This window comes from Carcharhinus amblyrhynchos, chromosome 5 (genome assembly GCF_965287045.1).
Source record: "Carcharhinus amblyrhynchos chromosome 5, sCarAmb.v2.hapA, whole genome shotgun sequence".
In the NCBI taxonomy this organism is placed as follows: Eukaryota; Metazoa; Chordata; class Chondrichthyes; order Carcharhiniformes; family Carcharhinidae; genus Carcharhinus; species Carcharhinus amblyrhynchos.
In genome coordinates, this window is record NC_137328.1 from 21132383 (window position 1) to 21151683 (window position 19301).

Consider the following 19301-nt stretch of genomic DNA (forward strand, 5'->3'; position numbering starts at 1 on the left):
CAGACAAAGCATACTATTCATAGAGAAGGAAACGGAAGTGTGCAGAATGTAGTGTTACAGTCATAGCTAGGGTGTAGAGAAAGATCAACTTAACGCAAGATAAGTCCATTGAAAAGTCTGACAGCAGCAGGGAAGAAACTGTTCTTGCGTTGGTTGGTATTTTCAGGTTTATAATTACAGACCATCAACCAAGGAGGTAAAAGCCTCAAGGAAAAGCTGCATAATTGTAATAGTGTTGAGTTAACACAATGTGACAAAGGTATGCGCTTTACTAAATGTCCTCTTCCCTTGTTAAATCTATGTTGCCTGGTTATCAATACTCCATAAAATAGAGTCAATTGCTCCATGCAAGAGTCATCCCTTTACGTTGTTCTATAACAAAGTACAGCATTCAGTCCCTCAGATCTGTTCCACAAAATATAGATTGTGACCGATCTGTATTTAACTCCATCTATTGCCTTTATTCTTCAATTTTCAATAGCCTGCTTGCTAAAAATTGCATGTTATCAGAATCATTTTTCTCAAACATGTATTTTCTTTTCCTCCCAGTAACCCACTCTTTTCCCCAGGAACCACAATCAACAGAGGAAAGAAAAAAATGTCGGGCTCACTGATTCTTAATGCTATTACTGAAGCCCTTCATTATCAAAAATGTGAGAAGCAACCTCAGTTAGAAGTAACATTCTATTTAATGGACGTTACACTACATACATATAAGTTGGCTAATTTAATATTACACAAAATATGAAAATATATCCATTGACATTATTTAATAAACTAATCAAAGCATGAATTACTTTCCAATCCATTCACAAGAATTATTTGTTTTCAAAAACAAAGATGGAAGCTATTTTTGTGTGAGTACTATTCATTGATTTTTTTCTTAATTCACAAGCTTGTGAACCCAATTTGTGTCAAATGTGGAGAGACAAAAATCATAACGTTGCTTCTTCTGGGAACACCCATTGAGAACAATAAAGATGTTGTGCATTAAAAAGAAACAAAATCTACTGTGGCAATAACATGTCAAACGTTCCAATTAAAAAAACTTCAGATATTCACTTATCAATATTTTTAGTTGAGGCTTAAAATTTTATTTGATCTTAAAATTGCATCTCATTTTTCCAAGTAAAATAGTTAAGGATACAAATTATTGAATGAAGATAAAGACACAATTAGTTTGTTTGCCAAATTATCCTTGGATCAGGGTGTTTTTGTGTAGAAGAAACTGTTACTTCTGACCTTTTATTACTTTAAGCACGTATTTGCCTTGATGTGGCTATAACATAAATATAATACAAAGTCAGGATGACCCAATCAGTTGCACATTTGGCAAGGAGCACCTAGCTCAGGAGATGGAATTCTAGGAACCAAATTAAAAATCTATGAAGCAAAGCCCATAGCCAAAGGTCACTGGCTTGGAGAAGAACATACAAATACCCAAAATGAAAGCCTTAGTCGTTCAATGATTCAACTTCAGTAAGTGTACTGAAGTTCATTTAAAGTAATGTTTGAATAAACTACTAGATTTTATTTTGCTTTCCAAATGTTTGTCAATATAAACTAGGGTCAGAATTGTCATTATTTTCCATACAATTTTCAAAATTATTGAAACAAAAAAGCCACTTCAATCCATGGCCCAGATGTTGCTATAATAATGATAGCAAAACTGTCCTATGTTCACCGTCATTACTCTTCTGACGTTGACATCGACTTCTGGAGCGTCTGTTTATGTGAAGTTAAAGACTAAAAACCTGCTTCTCATAAACCTGATGTGGATGTGCCGGCGTTGGACTGGGGTAAACACAGTAAAAAGTCTGACAACACCAGGTTTTAGTCCAACTGATTTATTTGATAGTAAACTCACAAGCTTTCGAGGGGACTCCCTCTTCGTCAGGTGAATGGAGAGTTCTGGCCTCAGACAGAGCATATAAAGCACAGACAGTTTAGAGATTACTGATTAGAATGCGAATCTTTACACCTAATCTGCTGTTCAAGTCTTAAAGTGGCTGACAATGTGTGTGGAAGGAGCACTGATCACAGGTTAAACAGATGTGTATTGTCTCCAGACAGCACAGTGAGTGAGGTTTTGCAAACCCAGGCAAGTCACGGGGGTTACAGTGCGACATGAACCCAAGATCCCTGTTGAGACCGTCCTCATGTGTGTGGAACTAGGCTATCAGTCTCTACTCAGCGACTCTGCGCTGTCATGCGTCGTGAAGGCCGCCTTGGAGAACGCTTACCCGAAGGTCAGAGGCTGAATGCTCGTGACCACTGAAGTGTTCACCAACAGGAAGGGAACAGTCTTGCCTGGTGATTGTCGAGCGATGTTCATTCATCCGTTGTCGTAGTGTTTGCATGGTCTCCCCAACGTACCATGCTTCGGGACATCCTTTCTTGCAAAGTATCAGGTAGACAACGTTGGCCGAGTTGCAAGAGTATTTACCATGTACCTGCTGGATGGTATTCTCATGTGTGATGATGGTATCCGTGTCGATGATCCGGCATGTCTTGCAGAGGTTGCTGTGGCAAGGTTGTGTGGTATTGTGGTCACTGTTCTCCTGAAGACTGGGTAGTTTGCTGCAAACAATGGTCTGTTTGAGGTTGTGTGGTTGTCTGAAGGCAAGAAGTGGGGGTGTGGGGATGACCCTGGCAAGATGTTCGTCTTCATCAATGATATGTTGAAGACTCCGGAGAAGATGTCATAGCTTCTCAGCTCTGGGGAAGTACTGGACAACGAAGGGTACTCTGTCCACTGTGTCCTGTGTTTGTCTTCTGAGGAGATGGGTGCGGTTTTTCGCTGTGGCGTATTGGAACTGTCGATCTATGAGTCGAGCACCATATCCTGTTCTTATGAGGGCATCTTTCAGCGTCTGGAGGTGTCTGTCACGATCCTCCTCATCTGAGCAAATCCTGTGTATACGGAGGGCTTGTCCATAGGGAATGGCTTCTTTAATATGTTTAGGGTGGAAACTGGAGAAGTGGAGCATTGTGAGATTGTCTGTGGGCTTGTGGTACAGTGAGATGCTGAGGTGACCGTCCTTAATGGAGATGCATGTGTCCAAGAATGCAACTGATTCTGGGGAATAGTCCATGGTGAGTCTGATGGTGGGGTGGAATTTGTTGATATCATCATATAGTTGTTTCAGTGATTGTTCACCATGAGGCCAAAGGAAGAAAATGTCATCGATGTATCTAGTGTATAGCATTGGTTGAAGATTCTGTGCAGACAAAGGAGGGGCCATTGTCATACTGAACAGAACGGATTACTGTAAAGAAGTGTACCGACAACTAAACAATGAGGAACACTACAGACAGTTACCCACAGATCCGACCAAAGAACACACTCGTCAACTCAACAATCTGATCAAGACCTTTGATCCGGACCTTCAGAGCACCCTCCATGCTCTCATTCCACGTACTCCCCACATCTGGCCGTCCCATCGTATCAGGCAATGGAACTCTGTGTGAGAACCTCTCCAGCTACGTCGAGGGCATCCTGAAACCCATTGTACAAAGAACCCCCAGCTTTTGTCGCGACACTACGGACTTCCTACAGAAACTCAGCACACATGGAGCAGTTGAACCAGGGACACCCCTCGTCACAATGGATGTCTCGGCACTCTACACCAACATCCCCCACAACGATGGCATTTCTGCGACTGCCTCAGTGCTCAATGCTGACAACTGCAAGTTTCCAGATGCAATTTTACAACTCATCTGCTTTATCCTGGACCACAATGCCTTCACCTTCAACAACCAGTTTTTCATCCAGACACACGGAACAGCCATGGGGACTAAATTTGCACCTCAACATGCCAACACCTTCATGCACAGGTTCAAACAAGACTTCTTCACTGCACAGAATCTTCAACCGATGCTATACACTAGATACATCGATGACATTTTCTTCCTTTGGCCTCATGGTGAACAATCACTGAAACAACTATATGATGATATCAACAAATTCCACCCCACCATCAGACTCACCATGGACTATTCCCCAGAATCAGTTGCATTCTTGGACACATGCATCTCCATTAAGGACAGTCACCTCAGTACCTCACTGTACCGCAAGCCCACAGACAATCTCACAATGCTCCACTTCTCCAGCTTCCACCCTAAACATATTAAAGAAGCCATCCCCTATGGACAAGCCCTCCGTATACACAGGATTTGCTCAGATGAGGAGGATCATGACAGACACCTCCAGACGCTGAAAGATGCCCTCATAAGAACAGGATATGGTGCTCGACTCATAGATCGACAGTTCCGATGCGCCACAGTGAAAAACTGCACCCATCTCCTCAGGAGACAAACACGGGACACAGTGAACAGAGTACCCTTTATCGTCCAGTACTTCCCCAGAGCGGAGAAGCTATGACATCTTCTCCGGAGTCTTCAACATATCATTGATGAAGACGAACATCTCGCCAGGGCCATCCCCACACCCCCACTTCTTGCCTTCAGACAACCACACAACCTCAAACAGACCATTGTTCGCAGCAAACTACCCAGTCTTCAGGAGAACAGTGACCACAACACCACACAGCCTTGCCACAGCAACCTCTGCAAGACATGCCGGATCATCGACACGGATACCATCATCACACATGAGAATACCATCCAGCAGGTACACGGTAAATACTCTTGCAACTCGGCCAACGTTGTCTACCTGATACTTTGCAAGAAAGGATGTCCCGAAGCATGGTACGTTGGGGAGACCATGCAGACGCTACGACAACGGATGAATGAACATCGCTCGACAATCACCAGGCAAGACTGTTCCCTTCCTGTTGGTGAACACTTCAGTGGTCACGAGCATTCAGCCTCTGACCTTCGGGTAAGCGTTCTGCAAGGCGGCCTTCACGACGCATGACAGCGCAGAGTCGCTGAGCAGAGACTGATAGCCAAGTTCCACACACATGAGGACGGTCTCAACAGGGATCTTGGGTTCATGTCGCACTGTAACCCCCGTGACTTGCCTGGGTTTGCAAAACCTCACTCACTGTGCTGTCTGGAGACAATACACATCTGTTTAACCTGTGATCAGTGCTCCTTCCACACACATTGTCAGCCACTTTAAGACTTGAACAGCAGGTTAGGTGTAAAGATTCGCATTCTAATCAGTCATCTCTAAACGGTCTGTGCTTTATATGCTCCATCCGAGGCCAGAACTCTCCATTCACCTGACGAAGAGGGAGTCCCCTCGAAAGCTTGTGAGTTTACTATCAAATAAATCAGTTGGACTAAAACCTGGTGTTGTCAGACTTTTTACTGTCATAAACCTAACAGAAAGCAAAGAGTGGGGGTAAATGGGCGTTTCTCTGGTTGGCGATCAGTGACTACTGTTGTGTCTCAAGGATCAGCGTTGGGACCGCAATTGTTTACGATTTTAATAGATGATTTGGAGTTGGGGACAAGTGTAGTGTATCAAATTGCTTTACTGAGACTAAGATAGGTGGCAGAGCAAAGTCTGCAGAAGTCTGCAAAGGAATATAGGTAGTCTAAGTGAGTGTGCAAGGGTCTGGCAGATGGATTACAATGTTGGTAAATGTGAGTTCATTCATTTTAGTAGGAGTAACAGCAAAATGGACTATTATTTAAATGGTAAAAAATTGCAGCATGCTGCTACGCAGAGGGCCTTGGGTGCCCTATGCAAGAATCTCAAGGAGTTGGATTGCAGGTGTAGCAGGTAATTAAGAACGCAATTGGAATTTTGTCTTTCATTGCTAGAGGGATGGAGTTTAAAAACGAGGTTATGTTGCAGCTGTATAAGGTGGTGGTGAGTTCACACCTGGAGTGCTATGTACAGTTTTGGTCTCCTTACATGAGAAAGGATATACTGGCACTGGAGGGGGTGCAGAGGAGATCACTACTTTAATTCTGGAGTTGAGAGGGTTGGCTTACGAGGAGAGACTAAGTAGACTGGGGCTATACTCACTGGAATTTAGAAGAATGAGGGAAGATCTTATAGAAACATATAAGATTATGAAGGGAATAGGTGAGATAGGAACAGGGAAGTTGTTTCTACTGGCAAATGAAAACTAGAACTAGGGAGCATAGCCTCAAAATAAAGGGAAGCAGATTTAGGACTGAGTTGAGGAAGAACTTCTTCACACAAAGGGTTGTGAATCTGTGGAATTCCCTGCCCAGTGAAGCAGTTGAAGTTAGTTCATTGAATATTTTTAAGGCAAGGTTAGATAGGTTTTTGAACAATAAAGGAATTAAGGGTTATAATGAGCGGGCGGGTAAATGAAGCCGAATCCATGAAAAGATCAGCCATGATCTTATTGAATGGTGGAGCAGGCTTGAGGGGCCAGATGGTCTACTCCTGCTCCTGGTTCTTATGTTTTTATATTCCTGTCCATGATTCTAGGTTTCCACATATGATGTATTGTTAAAGTACCCCCGAACTGTAATCAAGTTGAAGTCAAACAACCTGGTAAAAATGTTACGTTATTAGTTCTGTTGTAAAAAAAAACTTGAAAAAGTTACAGCTTGTTGAACGAGATGTAACTAGTTTTTTTAAGAGTGTACTAAGCTCACTATTACTGCTGAACATATCACTGGTCCTGAAAATTTTATTTAATAATTGTGCAATGTCAAATTTCTCCACTGTGATAAAGAAGCTATTTTTTAAATTTGTTTATTTTCAGCATTCACTTTAATCCAACATAAATGTCACAATCATTTATTTCATTCTCTGAAATTTTAATTAATAGTTAAAAACTCCAAGGGCATTTTACTTTCTGGTTTGCAGTCTATGAAAAGAATTCAATATGACTGGCTGCTTACTCTGTTTGATAACATTATAATGGACTCTTGGAGATCCTAGTGCCTGGATGCTAGATTCAAACTGGCTTTGATAAATGATAAATCCATGTCACGGAAGTTACTACAATTACTTGGGCAGCTTGTAAGGTTAATGACAAACATCACTTTTCCACTGACTATGAAACCAAAGCCTATAAATACCACACAGTCTATACACCACAGAAAGAATCAGAGTGAAATGTGTGATAAGAGCAGTGGAATAAAGGTAAAGAATTAAATATTTTGTGTATTCCTCACTTTTGCGTACGCTTGAATTTTCTGCATTGGGACGCACATTTCTGTGTAATCTTGCAGCCTACATACTGGTTTTAACATTATCTGGCCCCAACCTCTTGCTAACACTTTTCCTAGAGAGATTTAATTGTTAACAGCTTTTGTTTTTAAATCACATGTCTATCACCAAACACAGCAATTGCCTGAACTTTCATTTTTGTCACTTACATTATGTCTGGTCCAATGAGAGAATGTCTTCGAAGCATTGCACGGGACTGTGCATTGGTGAGATCTGTAGTTGGTTCCCCATTTATTGCTAAGATGCAGTCACCTACCCCAATTCGGCCATCAAGACTGATGGATCCGCCGTGGATAATATTACGCACCATCATTCCTAAGCCATCCTTACTGCCACTCACAGTCATTCCTATAAGGGTAGAAATGTATTTTTGAAAACAAGCAACACAATATAAAAATATGAAAGAAAAGTTAACCATTTAACACACCAGAAGTCATTTATTCCAACAGACTTGTACAATTGCACTTTCTCCAATGGATTTAACTTCCTAATGAAAACCACAAAGGACATTTCAAGAAAAAAAATGAAATTTTTCAGTCTCCATAAATACCAATCTTAAGGAACCAATTTGACATTGATTACTAATTGTTGGTTTCCTTTACCAACATTCCATCAGTCCCAAAAGAACTGGAGCCAATGTTTGTTAACAGCAAAACCTGGAATTTTGAGTCCTTTTCTTAACTACACAGCTTCTTTTAACATTAAGTAAATAAAAATGTTGTACACTGAAGGAAAGGAGCTAAATTAGAACAGTGTTCGATCAGTATTCATTTGCTTTTCTATCCAGAAAAGAATCTGTCGGTCTTCCCTTGCAAATCTGTAAGTTCAATTTTTATAGCATGTTTGTTGGAACAATAATCAAGGGTGTAATAAGTAAGAACGCAACTTCCAAATAATTTACAAAAATATCTATTGAAAAACAGGATACTGCTTGCTCCAAATTTCCTTCATAATTCCTTTAGTGTTTTTTTTTCCCCAAGCTTTATTCCCTCTGTGATGTTGCAAGTTTAATTTTTTTCTTTTATTGGATACTGCAGTGAAAATAATTCCTGCAAGTTAACTGAGTCTCCTCAGGTACAGTTTCTGCTTTGGGAGCAATCAGCAACTTGGCTGCAAATTTTGAAAGATTTTACAGCTCAGGTTTCCAGAGAACTTGTGTCTATAATCACATGCATAAAAACATGAACCAGTGCAATTGGGCATTGTTTAGAATGTAGATTTTTTATTTAAAAAAACATTCTTGAAGTATTTAGGAGTACTAACCTGGTGAAAATATGACTTACCTCAAGATATAGGCCAATGTCCAGTCCACTAATTATGAACTGTTTTTGAAAATTTTTAATTGACATTAAAAAGCTCCTTCACACAACCAGGGTGGCACTGCTGCCTCACAGCGCCAGGGACTTAAGTTTGATTCCCGGCTTGGGTCACTGTCTGTGTGGAGTCTACACGTTCTCCCCGTTTCCTCTAGGTGCTCCGGTTTCGTTCCCACATTCTGAAAGATGTGCTGGTTAGGTACATTGACCCGAACAGGTGCTGGAGTGTGGTAACGGGGGGAATTTCGCAATAACTTCATTGCAGTGTTATTAGCTTTACTTGTGACTAATAAATAAACTTTAAAACCTTACTTTTTGGTAGTTTTATTAGCATATAATCACTATTATCTTTGTAAACTACATAGATTTCAACATTTAAAAGCTTTCAAAATGTCCATCCTTGCACCTAAAGAAAACATAAATTTTAAAAGCTTCCTCAAATAGGTGTATAGGTGTAATCAGTTAAAACTTGCCATGGTAACTAATTAGATCTGGAGAAATGACCTGTTTTATATACTGCTAGATTGACTTGATTGCATGAACTTCATTGTGCTAAATGTAATCTGCACCTGTAAATCTGAAATTTTAATTGTGCCAGTTTGGCCAAATTCAGGTAAATTGATTTGATTTCATTTGATTTATTATTATCACATGTATTAGCATACAGTGAAAAGTATTGTTTCATGCACGCTATACAAAGCATATCGTTCATAGAGAAGGAAATGAGAGAGTTCAGAATGTAGTGTTACAATCATAGCTAGGGTGTAGAGAAAGCTCAATTTAATGCAAGGTATGTCCATTCAGAAGTCTGGTTGCAGCAAGGAAGAAGTTGTTCTCAAGTTGGTTGATATGTGACCTCAGACTTCTGTATCTTTTTCCCAACGGAAGAACGTGGAAAAGAGAATGTCCAGGGTGCGTGGGGTCCTTAATTATGATGGTTGCTTGGCGAGGCAGTGGGAAGTGTAGGCAGAGTCAATGGATGGGAGATTAGTTTGCGTGATGGACAGGGCTACATTCACAACCTTTTGTAGTTGCTTGCAATCTTGGGCAGAGCAGCAGCATACTAAGCTGTGATACAACCAGAAAGCGTACTTTCTATGGTGCATCTGTAAAAGTTGGTGAGAGTCGTAGCTGACATGCAAAACAAACTGAATTGCCAAAAAAATTCTACTAGTTTATGTTTAAAGCTGTGCCCAAGCTGCTCAACATCTGACTTTTTTCAAACTTTCATTCCATCCAAGAAACCAAATTCAAATTGAATCCAATTCATGGTCCCCATGAGAGGCAAGCAAGAGCCAAGCTGACAAGATGAGGCACTGTACTCCATCTTGGACTTGATCTGACACTTCATCTTAGCCAAAAGGCTGAGATGGCTGAAAAATTGCATCAGGTGACACCTTGGTTAAACCTCATCGGCTACTCTGAGCAGTGACTCTACTAGCATGGGAGACGAACCTGTCTTTTCACAGACTCTCCCCTGCTCCAAAGTCTTGCTTGATTTGGTTACACAATAGCACAACCCAGAAAGTGTAACAATCTGAATCAAATATTAATTTTTTTCCAAATCCAGGCCAAGCAAACTCACATTAAGGTGAGGCCTGATAAGAATCTCTAAAGGTAGTGCATTTTACAAAAAAAAATTATGTAAATTGATTGGTAATTCAGTGTAGCTTGTATTATTAGAACAATGGTGCTACATTTCTCCATATTACGGTTGCCTTTGCAGAAGAAGTCTTAATAAATCAGACTGCATAATCCTTTGGGATTGATACCTGATGTAAAAATCCTTCTTTGTCAATATGTCATCTTGTGTATGACCACAAGGGAAACCATTCCAAACCACTCCTAGCCATTGACCAGAAAACAACTTATTTAAATAGCAACTTTAAAGAAGAGCACTATAAAAGAGGATTTTATACCGAAGCACATCATACAATATTAGGTCAGATAGCCAAAATCTTATAGAGGCAGGTTTTACGGAGTTTCTGAAAGGAGGAAAGTGAGGTAGAGGGGAAGAGAAGTTTAAGGAGGAAATTCTAGGGGATAATAGCAATACAGCTGAGGGCCTGAGCACCAAAGTAGATTAAAATCCAGGCAGCTCAAGAGATTAGAGTTAGATGAGCACAAATATCTCATAGCTATACTGGAGCAGCTTGGACAGCGATGCAGCTAGCTCTGAAGCACAAATCTTCAGTATTATTGCTGCTATATTGTCAAGACCAACAGCTTTTGCAATATCCAATGTCTGCAGCCATTTCTTCACATCATGTGCAGTTAATGTAATTCACTAAAGACTAGCACTTCTGATGCTGGGAGCTTCAGGGGGCCAAGGCAGATCATCCACATGGCACTTTTGGCTGAAGGTGGCAGTAATTGCTTCAGCCTCATCTAAGGTACTTATATGCTGGGCTCCCCCATCATTTAGGATGGAGATATTTGTGGAGCTTCTTCCTCGTGTTAGTTCCTAGCCTGTCCGCCGCTGTTCATGACTGGATGTGGCAGGACTGCAGTGCTTAGGTCTGTTCTTTGTTGTGGGATCACTTAGTCCTGTCTTTCATTGCTTGGCATGCAAGCAGTTCTGTGTTGCAATTTCAGATAGGGTGAGATGCAGGTTGACATCACAATTTTATGTGTCAGATTTAGATGATGCCTTTAGCATACCCTCCTGCACTCTTCATTGAACTAAGGTGGATCTCTTGACTTGAAGGCCATGTTAGAGCAGGAGATATGCCTGAGTATGAGATCACAGATTGTGGTTGTGCACAATTCTGCTGCTGATGGCCCACAGTACTGCATGGGTGTCCAGCTTTGAGTCATTAGATCTGTTTGAAATCTATTCCGTTTAGCAAGGTGGGAGAGCCACACAGCATGATGTAGGGTATTCTCAATGTGAAGACAGTACTTCACTGCCACAAGAACACTGCAGTCATTGGTTCTGACTTGACTCAAATAGTTAAATCTGTTTCTCTCTCCACACACATAGCCAGACCTGTTGAGATTTTCCAGCATTGCCTGTTCTATCTCAACTAGACTGTTCTGGTTTTCTTTCTACTTCTACATGCAAGTTAATATGGGTACGGAATCATATTGAAGTTTAAAAATCCCTCCAAGCTGTGACACAGAAATCATAGAAACCCTACAGTGCAGAAGGAGGCCATTCGGCCCATTGAGTCTGCACCAACCACAATCCCACCCAGCCCTACCCCCATATCCCTACATATTTACCTGCTAATCCCTTTAACCCACACATCTCAAGGGGCAATTTGTAGCATGGTCAATCAACCTCACCGGCACATCTTTGGACTGTGGGAGGAAACTGGAGCACCTGGAGGAAACCCATGCAGACACAAGGAGAATGTGCAAACTCCACACAGAGAGTGACCCAAGTCGGGAATCGAACCCAGGTCCCTGGAGCTGTGAAGCAGCAGTGCTAACCACTGTGCCGCCCACAATCTACAGAAAAATAAATATTGTCCTTTGCCACCATCTTCAAACCAATTTTCTAAATTGGCTATTGAACATTCAATTAAGTAATCACCGAGTTTCAGTCAAAGACAGTAGGTGGCAGCAAAACACAGGTCACAAACTAAATTTATGTGTTTTTAAATTACTATGAATTTTCAATGGAAAAAGCTGATGTTTAGCAAGATCAATTACTGAAATAAGAACAGGACGTGCTGGAAATGCTCTAGCAAAGGGAGTATATCCAACACTTACTGTTTTTATTGCAGACATTAAGCATCTACAGTATTTTGATTTTATTTAAGAGATTAAATGCTGTTTTGGCACTGTAGTATAAACTTCATGCACGCGTATTAACATTCAGAGGTAAGCACTCAAGTGTACTTTTTATCTGCTTCCAGCAATAGGAAACATTCTTCTCTATTTCTCAGCAAATTCTTTTGTCCTGCAGTTCATCTTCTGGTATCGCGCCAATATAAACATTATTCATGTTTCAGCCTTGTACAGGGTGTGGGGAGACGCTCCCCCCGGCTGGCCGAGGGTGGAGATGCCCCCCCCCCCCACCCCACCCCCCCCCCCCGGCTGCCCAAGGGTGGAGACGCCCCCCCCCCCCACCCCCCCACCACCACCAGCTGCCCGTGGCGCGGAGATGCCCTGGCTGGCAGAGGGCGGAGACGCACCCCTGGCTGGGAGAGGGCAGAGATGCCCAGCTGGCAGAAGGCGGAGACTGCAGGTTGGCAGAGGGCGGAGATTCCAGGTTGGCAGAGGATGGAGACTCCGGGCTGGCAGTGGATTTACCAAGTCCACTTACCAATCAATCATCGCCTTTTTCTCACTGGTTGTTTCCCCTGCCATTCTCTCATTCCTGACTATTGCAACATAAATATCTTAGATATATTTTTTGAGCAATACTTAAGTATTCTTTTTGTTTACCTTCTATTATAGTCAATATCATGGACTAATGCATTTGTATAAAATCAATAAAGTGACCTCAGCATTTCAACTTACAATGCAATTTGGCATGCAATACAGGATGAAGTCCATACTAACAACAAAACGTAAGACTTTGGAACATTAGTAGGCAATTCAGCCCCTCAAGCCTACTCTGCCATTCAGTACCATCATGGCTGATCTAATCTCGGCCTCATCTCCACCTTTCTACCGACTCCACATAAACCTTCAATGCGCTACTAATTAAAACCTACTTAACCCTCAAAATGTTTAGTGTTCTAACATCCACTGTACTCTGGGACAGAGAATTCCATTGATTTATGACCCTTTGAGTGAAGTAATACCTCCTTATTTCTGTTTTAAATTTACCACCCCTTATTCTAAAACTATGGCCTCTCATTCCAGAATTTTGAACAATGGAAAACATCTGCTCTACATCTATCCTACCAATCTTCTTTAGAACATGACCTTGATTTGTTACGTACATGCAAAGTGAAGCAAAAGACTATAGGACTGCTTTGCAAACTGTTTTCCAATCTGACTGCATTTTAATTCATCACAGTCTTCTTAAGGGTAATTGAAGACGGGCAACAAATACTGTCCTTGCAGCAATGCTCACATTCTCCTGCTCTCTAATGTCTGAATTCTAACTCACCCCAGATGCCAAGCGTCCAATTTCCACACTTCTGTTCTCTAGCTGCCTACCTGCACCACATACAGTCAACTCAAACTAATTGGCTGCAGGTAGGAAACTGATATATGTATAAAAAAAATCAGGTCCTGTTGTTAAATTCCACCCTATGAAACTCAACCTCCTACCCCATCTCAGTTAGCATTGTGGCCACTGTCTACTCTATGTCCACTAGCTATCAATTCCATCATGAAATTAAAGCAAGATGTGCTTCAGGAAGGAGATTGTCAGATAGCCATATGTTAAGACCCAGGCCAGAAACTCCAAGGTGTTTTGTTAAGTTAGCCTAGATCCTAAGTTTTACATTTGATTTTGGCATAGGTGAGCATAACGTGTTTCACTCCAGGTATGACTCAAGTGGAATCTTACTCGTTAGAGTTTAGAAGGATGAGGGGGGAATCTTATAGATAATGAAGGGGATGGATAGCATAGAGGTAGAGAGATTCTTCCCGCTTAGAAAGGATAGCAGGACTAGAGGGCACAGCCTCAAGATAGAGGGGGGGAGGTCAGTTCAGATCACAGTTGAAGAGGAACTTCTTCACTCAAAGGGTGAACAAAGAATAAAGAACAACAAAGAACAACACAGCTCGAGAAACAGGCCCTTTGGCCCAACGAGCCCGCACCACCATCTTAACAACGTGTTTTTCTTCCTCCACCCTTGACCCATGTCTATGCTTATGGTACCCCCAATGGAAACCAGATTAAAGGGAGAATAATTTAGGTGGTGAATCTCTGGAATTCTCTGCCCGTTGAAGCGGTGGAGGCTACCTCGATAAATATATTTAAGTCACGGGTAGATAGGTTTTTGATAGACAAGGGAATTAAGAGTTATGGGGAGAAAGCGGAACTGATCCACTTCAGATCAGCCATGATCTTACTGAATGGCGGGGCAGGCTCGAAGGCCTGCTCCTATTTCTTATGTTCTTAAGTGATCCACTAGGAATAAACTTTTGATCAAAGTTTATTTAAGAACACAGTTAGAACATAAAAATAATTAGCATAATTTTTACCAGTTAAAAGACTTGAATGCAACAGAGTATATTTCTTAACAGCTAGCTATTAAGAAATTGTTCCATCTTCAAGTGATATCTCGTATTCACGCATTCTTCTACAAAATTGCGCAAAAACAAGTATGCTCGCGTGATGCTGGATTTTCAGCTTTTTAATACTTCTGGATAGAAGTCCAGGTAGCAATTTTCAGAGAAGGATCACTCCTCAAAACAGAAAAACCTCAGAGAAGCAAACTCAGCTTCTGGCAGTTCTCAATCTCCAGATCCCAGAGACAGAAAAGGGTACTTCTCCCTCTGCAGCTTCCAAAGCAGCAACACTCATACAGCAGAATCGCCAAAAATAAAATCTCATCTCCTAGCAGGTTACAGTCTCCAACTTCAGAGAGGGACAAATAGAGACACTGCTCTCAACTCCAAAATCAATCTCTAAGCTTGAATATTCTGTGAAAAGCCCACCTTCCCTGTCACGTGACCATACCTGCCAATCATCCTAAGGAAGCCCGACTCTGCAAAGTCCCGGGAAAAACAGCAGAACAGCATTAGTTCATACTAAAACCAAGATTCTAGTTGGTTAGAAATAATCAGACTGCTTCAACAACAATACAGCATGCTGGTAGACGCTACAGCTGCGTCTGCATAAAAAACTGTTGCAATAGATCCTGAACAAGAACGTGGCTCAAATACATTTCTTAAAGGCACAGTATATTACATAAAGCTTACTTGGGAGAAGCACTGAGAATAACTGATTCTCCTTTCCTCAAGACAAAGTGGTTTACGGTGCAGAGTTGAACATGCAATCCCTCTCCTTCCCATCGTTAATTATGCCCCTCCCTTGTAGGGTGCATGGTTGACTCTGTAACAAGCTGTGATCATCTCATGACTGACACATCACTCACCTTACTCGAGATAAAAGGGGACAAATTTAGTCCCCATCAGTTCTTTGGGAGTGGCTCCTGTTGCGGATGTAGGTGGCAGCTGGATCCAGCCTAGTGAAAGGCTGAAAACAGCACCCTAAGGCCAGCTATTGGCTCACCACTGACAGAATTTCTCCTCTTCCATCATTTGCTATTTCTCCTCAGCATTCTGGAAGATGTCACCAATTGTTCGGTTCATGTTGTCTGGCAGGACTGGTCACAATATGCTGATGTTCCTCCTTTCACAGATTTTTCTCTCCTATCAATGCTACTCCTCCATTTATAGAATAAGTGAAAGGTGGAGAAGCTGTTCACAGATTTTATCTTTTCCTCACTCGCTTCTTCTCCAATCATAGCTCTGCAGTCAGTTCCTGACAGTTTAACTGACAGTTAACAATTTAAAATAAACAAATAGTTAATTGCCAAGAGATGAGATTATTACTGCCGATAATTCAACATTTGCTTTATTGGCTAGCTAAAAAAGAAATTGGGAAATGTCAGCACACTGTAAATTGACAATTCCAGTCTTTTTAAAAGTCATTCTGAAAGGAAGACGTACATGGCAGATTTCTGAAATTCCAAAGAAATCTACCAAACAGTGGAAATTTCTTATTCCTTTTATTTATTTGCCCAATCCACCTTAGCCAGATCTTCTTTCATATCTATGCAATTTGGCTATGATTAAACTTAAGATTTGTTTGTGATGGAAGAACATTTTTTTCAAACTTAGTATGGAATCAATTGCACCTGGCCAAAGACCATGAAACAGACTCTGTACGGGTGAAAGGTAGAAACAGGAGGAGTGTTACAGTCAGGGGGAGAGGGTGAGTCTATTTAAATCACACTAATTTTTCCTCTCACTACTTATCCATAAACAGAAACATGTTTAGATGTGTTCCCTCCTTAATAAGTAGTGATATATGTCCCAACCACTCGGTTTTGTGCGATCTTGTTCCTACTAATAACCCCATAGCAAACTCAAGGTAATATAAACTCAAAAGATGCTAACCTTTATTGCACATTCAAAAACTGTGAAAAGAATCCATAAAACCCCCTTCACACACATACAGTAAAGAGCGGAATAGAGAAAATAAGACTGTACACCACAGATACCACAGAGAAAATAAATATTGTTTCAGCTCAAGTCCAGAGTACAGAATCAAAGTCCTTTGAGGAATTCCTTCAAGGAGATTGGCAGGCTGAAAAATGGTGATGTAAAATTTGCTTTTCTGGTGGTGCAGTTTGAAATAGGCATACAAAGATGAATCAACTTGTAGTCAATGGTACAAAACTTTCAACAGAGGCAAAGTTCTCTCCCTGAACCAGGGACCAGGTGTCCAACCTGGCCACAGCACCTTCTTTGTGACTTGCTAGTCAGATGTTAAAACTATAGGCTGGGCATGCAGTCCAGGAAGGCACCTGTTCAACAAGCTGGAGTTTTTGGTCATATGACCATACCTATACCTTCAACAATATTTACCATGTGTTGGGAAGTTGGCTGTGTTCCAAGCTGATAACATATCAGCCATTATGATTTGAAAGAGGTGTTATTTGTCGAAAGTCTGGTGTTTGGAAAGTCATTATCTCCATAGACTCTGCTGGCCAGCCTGGGTTATCAACTACTAATGGCTTTCATGTACTTCCTTTTGAAGTTTTGAAGTCTGCATTCTTAGTAGTTCTTCAAAAATAATGAGGTGTGACGTTCCTGGTCTCTTTTGTGCTGGTGACTCAGAAACAATAACCGAGGGTCTGCAATCTTAATAGATTCTGTACAGCCAAAGGGTAGGATTTTCTGGCCGTGTTCGTCCCAAAACCAGAAAATCTACCCAAGGTCAACAGACCTTTACATGGTCTGCCCACTACTGTGGCAGGTGGGATGGGAAAATTGCCTGCAAAAGGTCTGGCTCGAAATGAAGTAATTGCAATGAGGATATACAATGTTAGGTTCTGTTCCATCACAAAGAATGGTAAAACACTGGTGGAAGTAGTATACGGCCCCCTCCCCTCCCTATCCCACCCCCAGCTCACCCACAACAGCAGTTATCAATGGCAGATGCAGTATAATTTGTATAAGTGTGAGGTTATTCACATTGGAAGCAAAAACAAGAAGGCAGATTACTACCTGAATGGCTGTAAATTAGGAGAGGAAAGTGTGCAGCGGGATCTGGGTGTCTTTGTGCATCAGTCACTGAAGGTAAGCATGCAGGTGCAGCAGGCGGTAAAGAAGGTAAATGGTATGTTGGCCTTCATCACGAGAGGTTTCATGTACAGGAGCAGGGATGTGTTGTTGCCTTGGTGAGGTCACACCTAGAGTTTGGCACGCAGTTTTGGTCTCCTTTTCTGAGGAAGGATGTTTTTACTCCTCAGAGAATGCACAGAAGGTTTACCAGGCTGATTCCTGGGATGGTGGCTCAGATGTATAAAGAGAGATTGATTTGGTTAGAATTGTTTTCACTGGAGTTCAGACAAATGAGGGAGGGATCTCATAGAGACTTCTAAAATTCTAATAGGACTAGATAGGATAGATGCAGGGAGGATATTCCCGATGATGGGGAGATGGGGTCCAGAATCGGGGCTCACTGTCACTATTTAGGACAGAGGTGAGGGGACATTTCTTCACCCAAAGAGTGGTGAGCCTGTGGAATTCATTACCTAAGGAAGTACTTGATGCCAAAACATTGAATGTACTCAAGAGACAGCTGGATTTAGCACTTAGAGCGAATGGGATCAAAGATCATGGGGGAAAAGCAGGATTAGGCTATTGAGTTGGATAATTAGCCATGGTCGCAATGAACGGTGGAGCAGGCTCGAAGGGCCAAATGTCCTCCTCGTGCTCCTATCTTCTATGTTTCTATGTACGAAGAATACAGAAAGCAAGCATGCAGGTGCAGCACGCAATTATGAAGGCAGTTGGCATATTGACTTTTATTGCAAGAGGAGTGGAGTTATGGACAGGAGGGGGACTAATTTAAACACCCTGATTTCTTCTCCTTACTAGCTATCTGTAAACAGAAAGCTTTCTTTTAATTTTTAGTTCGGTAAGAGACAGATCTGGAGTACTGTGTGCAATTTAGAAACAGGATGTATTTGCATTTAAGCCAGTGCACAAAATCTTCACTAAGTTGGCCCCTGGAATGAAGGGGTTGTCCTATGATGAAATGCTGAACAAATAGGGCTAAAAAGGCAGCACAGTGGCATAGCAGTTAGTGCTACTGGTTCAATTCCAGCCCTCGGTCATTGTGTGGAGTTTGCATATTCTTGCTCTGCGTGTATGTATGTGTGTGTGTGTGTGCGTGCGTGCGTGCGTGCGTGCGTGCGTGCGAGAGAGAGAGAGAGAGAGAGAGAGAGAATTCCTCCGGGTCCTCCTGTTTCCTCCCATGGCAGATTGGCTATGCAAAATTACCCCTTAGTATCCAAAGAGATTTAGGTTAGGTGGATTAACCATGGCAAATGTGTGGTTTATGGGGATAGGAAGAGGGGGTGAGCCTGGATAAGATGCTCTTTCAAGAGTCAGTGCAGAGTCAGTGGGCCAAATGGCCCCCTTCTACAATGAAAGATCAATGGCATATTGCGTGGGAGTTAAAAAAAAATGAGAGGTGATCTCACTGAAACCTTCAAAAGTCTGAAAGAGCTTGATAGGGTAGCCACTGAATGATTGTTTCCACTGATTGGAAATCTAGAAAAAGGATGCAGTCTTCGAATAAGGGGCAGATCACTTAGGATTGAGATGAAGGAACATTTCTTCACTCAAAGAACGGTGAATCTTTGAATTCTCTTCCTCAGAGGATTGTAGAATATATTGAAGGCTGGCAAAGACAGATTTTTGGT

General features: G+C 41.7%; 1 protein-coding gene across 12 annotated transcripts in view; it reads right to left on the minus strand.

Moving 5' to 3' along the window:
• The window catches only part of mpdz (multiple PDZ domain crumbs cell polarity complex component), a 266727-nt gene that overhangs the window by 125432 nt on the left and 121994 nt on the right, over nt 1-19301 (minus strand). For all 12 annotated transcript variants that reach the window (XM_080188518.1, XM_080188525.1, XM_080188521.1 and 9 more), the window contains exon 22: nt 7279-7477. In XM_080188518.1, coding sequence (XP_080044644.1) covers nt 7279-7477 — 199 coding nt within the window. The remainder of the gene's footprint in view (nt 1-7278; nt 7478-19301) is intronic.